Below are 13368 nucleotides of genomic sequence, written 5' to 3'. Positions count from 1 at the left end.
CATAAATCACAACAATTAACAAACCTTGTCATTTTACAGAAACTATTGACCCTATATATATATATATCCTTATATTATGAATGAAATTGCTGTGAGGCTCTGATTATCTGTAGCAATAAAAACATTTCAGAATTTGAAATCATTCAAAATGAGGTCTTGGAGGCTTGTTACTGGAGCTGTGAAAACCACTCCGATACAGGCAATGCTTACCTTCACAGGCAATAAACCATTGAAGAAAATTATTCAGGAGAGAGCTTTAATACTATACTTTCAGGAGAGAGAAATTAATCAGATTGCATTGACAAAGTCATAGAGATTATGATATCTATATATCTCAAAGATAGATGGATTTTTGCAGAAAGTTTTAAAAATGAAATCAGACGCCCTCATGGTTGTTCCCATAGAAGAACTGTAGAAACCAAAACGTCCTAGCCACCTAGGATCTATTAGAATTTAATGTTATTTGATGTATACTAGTAAAACAAACATGTATACTAAAACATCATTAATTGATGCTGAATTCAAAGCAGCTGCTATGGAGACAATTTACATCAGATATTCAAAGAATAATTTATTTCACATATATACTTGCTAGGAATTTGAAGTTCTCTCGCCGCTAGCAGTGCAGCATTTATTTCTTCGGACTTTTGTGGCAATACTGCTCTCGCTTCTGTTCAAATCGTCCGCGCAGCCATGAAGAAGACAGTATGGTTCTTCAGTTTTCTATAAGAAACTATGTAACTGTAATTGTAAATAAACTATGTAATTGTAATTTTTGTGTTAAAGTTTGTATTGTGAAAGTTACAGTAGTCCATTAATTCGATGGATATCACGAAACAGTACTGCTGGAGCGAAAATAGCTATCACGAAACAAAACAGTACTGATAGATCGAAATGTATATCACGATGGATATCACGAAACAGTACTGATGGATGGCAATTGCCCGACAAAATTGGAGATGTGTATTCGAAGCTCTTTGCATTCTGTTGTTCTCTTGGTCCATTTTGGACCAATTTCGATGGAGAACTGGAACCAATTAGAGTTGCAACCGAACAAGTTATTATTAGAACAATCCAATTCAAAACTATCGTTATTTTTTCAAGCGTCCCTTTCAGCCATTCAAGCGATTTCTGCACATAATGTCGCGGAATCAAGAATTTATTGAATCTTGCACAAGAGATTTTTCTTCGACCCTTAGAATGAATGACCTTTCTTACAGTGGATCCCAGCTCATGCTGGAATAATTGACAATGAATAGGTTGATAAGCTAGCTAAAAAGCGAACTAAAATTTTGCAATCATATAATAGTGGGGTATCATTAACATCAATGAAAGGATAATGGTAAAAATGGTATGAGGAAAAGTTTTGATGTTAAATTACTTGAAGAAGTTAAGAATAAAAAATGGAGGGATTCGGGTTGTAATATCCCGGACTTTCCCAGATCGATCGCTGTTGCAGCGTTCCATTTGGAGACCGGACAAGAGTTTTGAGATAGTCAGAGATCATTTGCTAAAATGTTCCTCCTTGAAGGAAGCTACGAGTTCATACAGTCGATGTCAGCTAGAGTTGATAAAGCTGACAAATAATTTTTTTAGTCCAAAGGGTCTTTGTTTCGTCTTGGCTACTGAAGAACTATTGTTTTCGTTTTGCGATTTTGCGTTGATTCACTATAAATGTCCGTTTCACTTTTCAAACTATTGCCACCAAATGTTAGAGTTCTGCATTATATTTGAAGAAATTAAATAATGAAAAATCTGTATAAATGTGTGTATATTTCTCGCATTGTGATAAAACAACGGTACCTAGAGCCATCGAATTTTGAATGACGTAATCCTACTGCGAATATGGTGATAGGGAAGACCAAATTTGAAATTTGAAATTTGGAATTTGCTTTATTATCGATTTCATATTTTGTAAAACTTTAACGAATTTTTGATTAACAAACTCAAGGATTTCAAAGCAAGAAACATTTTTATCTCCAGCGCTGTATCGGCTCTGTATCGGAAATTCTAAAGATATCACGAATTTTGCGAATTTTGCGATATATAAAACTATTTTGCGATATTGCTCTTGAACTGAATTTTATGGTTTAAGTGCGAAAAACGTAATATTTAATAAATAAAGGTAACAGACAAAATGTTAAAAAAACGCCCCTTTGGACGTAATTTAAAATCTAAAACCTTTCAGATTTAAAAAAAAAATATTCTTATTTATTTTTAGTGTTATTCCATATTCCAGTTTCGATGTAGTTATTGTTATTGTAATGAGGTCAATTTCTGTTTTGTCTTTTTGTAATTTTAATTTTGTATCTTTCTTTCATGCTGTACTCTCATGCATCATCATGCATCTTATCTTATCTAATCACTATATCTTATCTCGTTCATTTGCGCTTTGGCAGCTGAAGATGAGGTTAGGTAAAACCATCGAAACTAGTCCTGTAAAAATTTGAAAATATAACGCTGATTTTTGTAGTTTGACTTCTAAATTAATTATTTCACATTTCAAAGCTTTCATGCATGTTCGTCCCTGAAACTTGCTAGACTCTCCCCAAATAGCTTCTATAAAAAATTAATTAGCCAAAAGGAGTTGTATTTATTAACAATTAGTGATTAGCTGTAAAAATTTAATAATCAGACCTTCTTCGTTTATAGTATATCAAAGTTATCTTTTCCAAACGAAGATATTTTTATTTCCTTATTATTGAAGACCGAATGGCATTTTCAGATGTCATTTGCAGTATACGAGTAATGATAATCATATGATAATACATAATGTATATATTATCATATGATTATCAATATACTGCAAATGACATCTGAAATATAATGATCATCCAGTAATCACTTGACCAGGTTATTGATTCATTGCAGAAGTTATCTAGAATTTACTTATGCTTGTAAATAGATGTAAGCCCAGTTAATATTTTATCTATATGTAGAGTGGTTGTGATGATTTTAAAGACCAGAACCTTACATTATAGTCAGAAATTATGAACAACAAATCATGCTTGAATATCTTAGTTACTCTGATGCTTATAATAACAATGTCAATTGAATCCTTCGAAGAAACTGTTATTGTAAATTATAAATTTCTCGATATTAAAAAATAATTGCGGAAGCATAATAAGTAGAATTTATGAAAGAAATGACCCATATTTCCAGAAAATTTAGTCTGCATCTTCAGATTCATTTCATCTGTAGAAGAATATTTTTTCCCCTTCTTTTGATAATATTTTCTTAGATTGCACATTGTAATAGACCGTCTGAAAAAGAATTTTGGATATTACATTGTTTTTGTTCAGATTTAAAAGTCACAAGATTTAACTGCCTTCTTTTAAACAGTTTGATAATAGCCGTAAGTTTGTTCGAAAGACCTAACTAAGGTAAAGAAACGTCTGAAAGAAATTATTATTTAGAAATTTTTCCTTTTAATTGTATTTTAAAACTTAATTTAAATTTCCTTTTAAACTTCTTTTATGACAGCCTACTTTCAGATTCTTTACGTTGCATTCTTTCGTAGGTAATATACGTATGATTGTATATATACGTATGATTGTATATATACGTATGATTGTATATATACGTATGATTGTATATATGTTGCTTAAAATTTCAAATTCTGCAACTACTGCAGTGAAATGCAATTAATCACAGTAGAAATTTTCTGAAATCAACGAAATGCATCATACTTAGTATTATTTACAAGTATGCTTACAACAAATGAAGTATGTGTCTTCAAATATATATTTTATTTGACAAGTATATTGATATCAAATTAGGAGTAAAGGATTTTCATCACCATGAATGCAGTCTAATTTCGATAGTAGCTAGATATAATTCTATCGGTTTTGTTTATGGGTTTTTGTCTATTGTTTTGTGCAGCGATCTTGCCAAGAGGTACCTTTATTTGTCTGTAGATGTCTGTATACTGGTTTTACAGGGATTTGGCCTATGGGTACCTATACAGGTGTACGGGGTTTTGTTTATATTGGTTTACTGGTTTTCATGAGAAATAGACCTACGGAATATCCATTTTTTTATGGAGATTTGGCCTATAGATACCCATAAAGTTCTGATTTCTGGCTATGGGTTTGTATTGGGATTTCGTTTATGGTGCCTACAGTTGTACGGGTTTTTACGGAGATTTGGCCTACTCGTATCCGTACAGTCGTACGATTTTCTGCCGTACAGCTGTACGGGTTTCTTTCTATAGGTTTTTACGGGGATTTTTTTATGGATTTATTTATTTTTTATTTATTTTAAACTGAAACGGGAGGAGCACAACTAAATGTTATAGCAGTCTTGTATACAAAATTTCGACATTCTGAAGCTTCTCGTTTTTGAGTTATGCGAGATACATACGTACAGACGTACAGAAGCCACAAAAAAAATCTCTTCTGAATCCATTTTAAACTAGTTTTATAATTCGTTTGGGGAAAAAGAGCCCTTTATTCTGTCCTTACGTACAGATGTCACGCAAAAGCATCGTTAAATTGAATTCGATAGCGATCAGAAGGGATATTTTCGTTGAAGTATGGTACCCAGAGTTTTCGTGATTACAATACTTCCTTTACTTCGTACAAGGAAGTAAAAAGGAAGAAATCTTAGCTTTTGTAATTTGAGCTGCTATCACGAGTATTGTATTTTTACAGAAATCGGTTAAATCTTTATCGATTTATGTTTTATAACAAAGAAAAATATTACTAGAATAAAACTATCTGCAATCTGGAAACAATGCAAGAACCTACGATTTCCCTTTGAAAAATGACGCGATGAAAAAACTATTATGATGAGTGCATACTAGATATACTATTATGATGTATGAATGAGTGTATACTAGAAATACTCGGAAGGGGGGCAAAGCTAGGTAAGTTGACTGACCTGTTATACAGAGATGACGACTTATATGCATTCGATTCTTTTTTATACCACTTACCACCCTTAGATGTTCCTTCAACAACTTCATTTAATACCTCAAATATCACAATAGCCGCTCCAGAATTTATCATGGACTCTCCATCAATGACAGTCATAAGGCTTGGTGATATTCCTGAAATGAATTGCACTATTTTTCAAACAAAAAGGCGTAAAAATCTTAACAGCGAAAGTTTGATTTGGAAATTGAGATATTAAGCATGCCTAAATGCTTTTTATTTCCTGATAACCACGCAAGTAAATCATAAAAATATTCCCATTCATTAACGTAGTTAAACCTCGCTTAATGAGCACCTCCCATAATGAGTGACATATATAATAAGCAAAACGAAATGTAAAAAAAATTACTTCTTTAACGAGGAGTGTTTTGGCAGAATGAGTGACGTTAAAAATCGTGACGTCACATGCAGGATTCTGCATGTATCTCGGCCACTAGTCTGTGTTTAGCGGTCGTTCATCGGACATGTTACTGTCGCTTGTGAAAGCTGTATTTAGACACATTATTGCGTATTTTTTTAGTGCAAAGTTTAAACATGTTTACATGTTTGTCCCCAAAGAAAATGGCGCAAGACTTCATCGCCTAAGAGTTGTATCTTCTGCATGTGGAAGGGGTGCCTATTTTCTGCATGCAGAACCTTCCTCACCATCTTGTGCTGAATGCCCATTTTATCTGGAATCGATCATGTACTGGCCGACGGGAAATTGCACACCGCATCAATACCCAGTTTTCTGTTTTAGGGTATGCACACACTGCATTCTTGTCTTGCATTCACCTCGTTACTTGGAAGAATCCCGTCTCCCGCAGTCCTCGATGTTCGTGAAGGTGGTATGATGCAAAAACCGCTTCCGCGATATTGCTGTTGGTACATCCTCTGTGCTAGGCGTCCATTGCAACTTGCTTGGCCGTAAATCAGATGCATATGGGCAAATTCTCGTTCATGTAATCTGACATCTTGTTTTCGAATGACGTTTCACACCGGCGAATTCTGCAATGCCCATTAATGAACTTCAACTGCCGATGTATACCGAGACTACCGTGCTTTTAGAACGCTGTTTATCGGTAACCATGAAGTAAAGATACCTAAAATGGCGATGAAAGTAAAGTTTGTCATGTCAGAGGCACTCCGAAGAGAGACTAGCAGATACAAAAAGGGGCCCCACTAATGGATACTTGCTCGCTGCTTTTATTTTCCCCATACGCAATAGGAATTTGCATATGAGAAGGTTTCTTCTTTTCGACCGAAGTGCTAATCCTCGCATTCGTTTGGCCATTCCCTTCGTCAGGCTCACTGTCCTCTCGAAGTTTATTTTTGCAGTTTTCACCGACTAAATGTGGTTCACGACCCGATGATCTATGGTAATTTTTCATTCTTTTGCTCGAATTCGGTCGGTGAAATCCGGCAACACTCTGTATATTATAGGACGCGGACAGTTAGCAGTTTTGCTTGCTTTTTTCACCAAATGCGCATACGCAATCTAACCCCTTATTTTGCTGGCGATAGCAACTTTTTGCCATTCTTTAATACACAGAGAAATAGAAATAAACATAGACATGCACAAATAGAAAAAAACACAGACAAATACATTATTATTATAATAAACCAAACAGACTAGTTTCGGTTATATTGCGCATGCGCATTTGATGACAATATTACTACTATGCAGACAGGCGAATACGTATAAGCAAAAGACGCAGCATCGGAATTAACAACAAATAAGATAGGCTGCTGAGGCATTCAATTTTTTCCTTCTTTTATTTGAAAAGATGATATAAAACCCTTTTGTAATTAATAACATTATTATTCACAAAATTTAAAATTAAATCTGTATATATATAATATCAAAGATGGATTCGGCAACATATTTTTAGATTTATTATTATTCTTCGAATATTAAAAACGTTATAAGTAACGGGCCCCATAAAAGCGTCGGCCCTCAAGCATTGCCCATATTCCTGCATATCTTTAGCCCTATCACTGATCAAAATCTATTCTCAGCTTCCCAAAACTTATTCTTTACTAAAGTCCACGGACGGACAACAGATCTTTTCAAATGTTAAAAAACTCTTCACAAAAGAGCTCTTCCAGCGTTTTCTTGAGTTGGCTGAAGGAAATATCCTCATTCTGAGGAAGAGATTTGGAAAGACCATTTCACATCTTTGCCTGCTTCAAGAGGATCCACAAGGTATGGGAAGGGCACCAAGAGAACCCTCATTTCTGAATGGAAGAAGCGTTGGCCGAACCCTGCTGTCGAAAGGTTTGGGCAAGACTTGTGGCTATTGTAATCGAGCAGAGTCTGTCTTTGGCCAAGATCATGGCTAAAGGTGGATAGATATGAAATCGATGAGCTTATGGGTCCGTATTCTGCGTCACATCAACTTGCGGAGGAGATTTCGTCAAGGGAGGCTGTTCAAAACAACTTCAGCAAAGCAGCTATCTTCCAGGGGGGAAAAAAAGGGAAATGCTGAAAGTATGGGAAACTGGTTGCATCGTAAGTTTTGAAGCATCACTATAATAAAGTAGTAGTAGTTATGTGCGCTGCAAATTTATTTAACGATAATGCTGTGCCTTAGTTTCTTCAAATTTTGATGCGTAGGCAAAAACAAATGCCTTTAGACACCTTCCTTGTGAAAAAGGATACATTATAAATAATAAACTGCATTATTATAAATTTGTTTGAGTATTGTTGTTCGAAATGGAACTCATTAATCTTACTTTACATTGGATTCAGGGCCAAAAATTAGTTCACTTAAGAGTGCTTCACATTGCAAGTACGGTTCGGGAACCAACTGTGTTCGTTAAGGGAGGTTCTACGATAAAAATAAATGCTTAAAGCTTTATTAAGGATAGTTTTAATTGCTTTCTTTCAATGAATGAAGAAATTTAAATTGATATGCGTATGCCATTTGTCAAATAAATAAATAAAATAAAATTAATTTACTATGAAGTAATTTTGAATGATTTTAGTTGAAATTAGCTTGGAATTTAAAATGCATCAAAGTTTTAAATTTAAAGCAGGGCATAAAAGGGCAAGAATCACAGATTGTCTTGCATCTGTTTACAATACTTATTTTTAAATTGCCGTTAATGTATTTAAAATTTAAGGACTAATTACAACTAATTACAATTCATATTAGCCTTCTTGGCTAATATGGATTATACTAAATTTATAGCTAGTTATAAATTAGAATATGGCAAACATTTAAAATATAACGCTGATTTTTGTTGTTTGACTTGTGAATTAGTATTTAAATTGAACATAAAAAAGCTCTTATTTGCAGATGTAATATTGTAAACTTAAAACATTTATGAAAACTCAATTTAAGAATACCTCATAAGCAATGTTATTATTTTATTGGAAATTTAATTGAATTTTTGTTATAAATATAATAATAATAATAATATGAATCTGCTTCTTCAGATTCTTTCTTAATACTAAAGCAACACTTAATTAAATTTATTTTGCTATTTTCTTAAATTATATCGCATATGGTGCTTTTTTGTAAAAATATTCTGAGTCTGCGTTTATTTTGTTCTCTTTCGATGTCAGTCATTTTAACTGTCTTATTTACCGACAGTCTTTTGTAGATAATCCGCGTATTAAAACTTTTGAATTTCATTGTGGCAGCGTTTCGAAGGAAAATAAATTAATGATACTGAAACAGACTCCTGATGTTGTATATTACATAACTTCTATGTATTGAAGAAACTTGAATAGCACGTTTTATTCCCTACATACTGTTTTAATAAATTTGAAAATGTCAGTTTCTCCATATGAATATCCAAGAAACCTTTCGCATGAATATTACTCTTGATGACTTATTAAATGTTATAAAATGAGTAATTTCTTAAAAGTAATGATCGAAGATCTAACAGTAATGTTCCAATTAAATGTCTTTTATTGAAACCCATATACCACGAAATAAATATAAGAAATTTTTAATTTTTAAAACTGGAATTCAACTTTTCAGGAATTAACGTATTAATAAACAGTTATAATCTGCACGAGATTCCAAGGATGATGATACATTGAAACTGAATGTAATCAATAAAAATTTGACATAATCGTTTTCGAAATAAATAATAATGTATTTGTATTATAATCACCTTTAAAAAATTAGGGAATTAATTTGTCTTGGCAGAGAGTCCGGAATATATTTGCTTAGTTTAATATTTAGTGATTTGATTCAAATCCAAACATTTTTAATAGAATCGAATATTAAATCAATATGAAAGAATTTTATGTGGATCACCTAAGGCCCAAATCTGATCATTTTCATTAATTAGTTTACCTTTAAAACCATACATCTAGATTTATTTTCTGAACCATGCTTGCTATTAAAATACAAGCAATTACTGGGAAACATTGGCAATTACGAGAGTCAAAATTGCTTTAAACGTTAATATTATGAATAAAATCCAAAACGTCATCCAGTTATCTTTCTGATGCTCTCGAAATTTATTATAAGGTATGAAGATATGCAGTTTAACAAATTATCTTACCAGTATCTGTAAGGATAGGTACTACAGCAGTGGGATCTGTCGAGCTTAGAATGGAACCAAACACGAAGCAGACAATCCAGTCCCAACCATAAGGCTGTAGGATACTTTTTGCAAACACACCAGTCAACACTGTACATAGCACTAAAATGAAGCAAATAATATCATATTTCAAAATTTTACGATTTTCATCTTCGTTCTCCATTTCCGTTTTTTTACTGAAACAAGTCTTTATTGTATGATTATATTTATCTTAGAAATGTTTCAGACAAATAAAAGCATGAAACAGATTTTTGAGAAGCACAGACTATAGGTTGAAATTCCTTAAGTAATTAAAAATGAATGTTAAAAACTTAATTAATCAAAAATACTTTCCTGCGATAAACATTTGAAATTAAAATTCTACAGAAAAAAGAAAGAAATTTTAATTGACATTATTTTCTGTTATCACAATCATTTAAATAATTAAGCTTGCTAATTTTTCCATCATTTATGAAAGTACAGTCAAAAGTCGTTAATCCGGACTCGTCGGGACTTCGGCGATTCCGGATTATCGATTTTTCCGGATTATAGATTATCCGTTTAAATCTCGTAACATGGCATGCAGAAATTCTAAAATTAAAAATATGAAACCGTAATTTATGAAATAAAGAACAATTATGATCTAAAGGGTATCAAAATTTACAAAAAAAAAAAGCTTAATATTTATTTGTTTACTTTATTAAACATTTCTGTCAATGTAAGTTGTTTAAGTTGCTTCGTTTTATGTGATAATACTTTCTCTTTAATTCTATAAACAGACATAATTTCTTGTTCAGTTACAAAGTTCTGCTGTTCAAGTCCCGTAATTGCTGTGCCGAGAATACCGACTAACTTGTCAATCGAAATTTTTTCGTTTTCACTAACCTTTCTGTCAACTTCTTCATGTCTTTATCCATTTTTTGCAGCAATTTCACTTTTTGTTTGATGGACATCGAAACATACTTTCTTTTGTAGATCCTTTGGGAGCTCCATCGGAAATTCTATTTGTCATAATCGAAAGTTCAAGTTTACTTTTAGAACATTGCTCTTACAGTCTTCAAAAAATAATAAGCCGCACCCAATTCGAAGATTAAGGAACAACGCAATCATCAACATTAACTGAAATAGATAATTTTAGCTTATACGGTCCGTTATACATTAAACGCGCACGCGAAAACGTATTCTGCACTTGCGCACACGCATATGCGCAGTCGTAAAGGTCTTACGCGCACGCGTAAACGCCTATGCGCATGTGTCAACGCGGCGGATGCGCAGAAAGTTTTAGCTTTGAGGTCCAGATTATAGATCATTCCGGATTATGGGTGTCCGAATTAACGACTTTTGACTGTATTATATATATTTGTGTGTATGTGCAAAATAAAAAATATGTAAATCAGCTTTATAATTCAATTTAAGAATAGGCTTTAAATTCCTCATTTTCAATTTGGGTATTTCGTCTCTCTATTCTAAACATAACAAAAAATAACAACATTTCTGAACTGCGACAGTTCTAGATCAGTCTTTCCATTGAGCGTGCGTAACGCTGATGACGTAGTTAATTCGGAATCTAAACTCTGATAACTTTCTAACCTAAACCAAAACTTTTATCTTAACAAACTGCCATATTGGATAACTGCGCACTTTAGCTTCAGAGTCTGTGCTGCTTGGACGCTGTTTTGCTATGCTCCCTTCTTATCGCAATAATATCAAAAATGTAAATGTTCTTGAATAGGCACGACTAGAATGCCAAGTGAACTGTGACCACACATGTGAATTTAAATAAATATGGAATTTAATCTGGATCGACTGCTTCTTCTTCAAAGTGGATCTACGCTCTAAACATCACGTATCTACGTCTCAGTGTTCCTGCATCAGTACTTCTAAAGCTTGCTTGATTTTTACTTCCTTGTACGAAGTAAAAAGGAAGTATTGTAATCGCGAAAAGTTTCAGGCAGCATATTTCAACGAAAATATCCATTTTGACCGCTATCGAATGCAATTTAACGATGTTTTTGCGCGATATCCATACGTAAAGACAGAATAAAATACTCTTTTTCTTCAAAAAAATTATAAAACTGCTTTAAAATTAATTCTGAAGAGAATTTTTCGTGGCGTCTGTACGAACGTATGTACGTACGTATCTCGCATAACTCAAAAACGAGTAGCCTTGACGTTGAAATTTTGTATATAGGACTACTATAACATGTAGATGTGCACCTCGTATTTTGGTTGCAATCGGCAGCACCAAACGTATATAAATATATTTATATATCTATCCACTCTATTACCCGGCTCAGTGATATCAGTTTCTTTACTCTAATATGTTTGTAAATTGTACATTTTTTGCTTTAAAAATGATTGAATTATGTTGTTTTTATCTTCCGGTTAAGGATTTTATGCCTTTAGTAAATCTGTGTGCAATATTTTTAGAATTATCAGCAATTTTAAAATTGTTTAATTGCCGCTAAGCCTGTTTTCAATGGCGGGCATTGATGTTTACATTTGAAACAGGAGACTGGTGGATTTGTTGCCAATCTAGAGAAACTTAGCTTCGCAACAACAAAGATAACGCATTCATTTATTATTGCCAATTAAATCATGCTTAATTCTTTCTGGAATTTTTTCGAGGAAATAAGCGTTTGAGATTTACTTCGTAATTTTTAATACAGATATTTTGAGTTTTTATGTATTTTTGCCTTCTCGCGAAGTGAGAACTGAATTAATTAAATGAGAAATACTCAATCGTCTGTGAAAAACGGTTTCTTTTTTGTTTTGTTTATTTAATTTCTTTTATACATAGTTCGAGCTTTATTATAGTATTTGAATAGAACATGTGGCAACGATTAGATAATTCTTTAAATGATATACATTTTGTGCATTCTGAGTTATAATATGAAGGAAATATAATACTGTTAAGTAAACCTAGCGCCAGAGTGTCGCTATGGTAAACAAAGTGAATTTTAAAGAATGCATTTATTCTATTGTGGTTTATGCGCTGTCGGCGAAGTAGGTTTAATTCAATCTAATAAGTTTAAATAAAATGCAAGAAAAAATGCGTATAATTTAATTTTCCGTACAAGGAAGTCATGTGGTGTACACATCAGATTTTTTTTTTTTTAGTCGACGAGAATGGTTACCTGCTGCGTCCAAATCCAGTGGAGAAATGAAACCTCTTTCAATATTCAAAAACGGGAAAAATATTCCTATGAACCGCGTTGCTTCAGAAAATAATCCAGCAAAGTGTTTATATTAAAAGCGATATGATGCCTCTTCTCAGTGATATAGTGTATTAAGGTTCCAAATTATTTCAGCATTACAGCGATTCTAAAGTCGTTAGTCTACTTATACTACGTGCTTTAAGTGTGCACGTGTTAGCAATTTATTTTCTTTTTGTTAATCGAATAGTTTGTAGAACGAAAACTGAAAATTATTATCTTAAAATAAGGCTCATTTGCAATGGAACAAAACTCAAATAGTGTTAAGGATTCTAAAATTTCACACAAGATATTTTATGAATAAAATAAATTAATGTAGCTAGAAATTTGTACATTATGAGCATATATAAATTGCTAATCATTAGTATTAGATTGAAAATCTAGGTATGCTGTTTTTCGTATTATATAAAATTTTTAAAATGGTGCATTCTTTTATGAAGAGTAAAATTTCATGGTGTCAAAAATTTAATTTTTCATAATTTTGTTATAAGATAGGTAACGAATTTGAAAGATTTGCAAAGATATTATGTATGGAGGGTTATTAACATGATTAATATATTTCTGTGTATTGTTTAAATGCTTTTTGAATTAATATCGTGAATTTGTTTTATTATTTTAACAAAGAAATTTTTGTTTAAAAATTTGAATTCTAAGAATTTTCTAATTATTTTAAGAATGAAGTGATATAAACTTTGAAG

The 13368-nt window shown here is 32.5% G+C and overlaps 1 protein-coding gene across 1 annotated transcript in view; it reads right to left on the bottom strand.

The window, feature by feature from the left end:
- LOC118181951 (sperm-specific sodium:proton exchanger-like) overlaps nt 1-13368 on the bottom strand; it is a 98448-nt gene that overhangs the window by 65932 nt on the left and 19148 nt on the right. The window contains exons 4-5 of the mRNA XM_085813982.1: nt 9438-9578; nt 4937-5050 (exon numbers count right to left, since the gene is read on the bottom strand). Coding sequence (XP_085670108.1) covers nt 4937-5050; nt 9438-9578 — 255 coding nt within the window. The remainder of the gene's footprint in view (nt 1-4936; nt 5051-9437; nt 9579-13368) is intronic.

Source organism: Stegodyphus dumicola, chromosome 1 (genome assembly GCF_044657685.1).
Source record: "Stegodyphus dumicola isolate Sdum_Otavi_A_Nest chromosome 1, ASM4465768v1".
NCBI classification, from domain to species: domain Eukaryota; kingdom Metazoa; phylum Arthropoda; class Arachnida; order Araneae; family Eresidae; genus Stegodyphus; species Stegodyphus dumicola.
The sequence above is the reverse complement of the archived record's forward strand: the minus strand, read 5'-3'. Positions and strand labels throughout refer to the sequence as shown.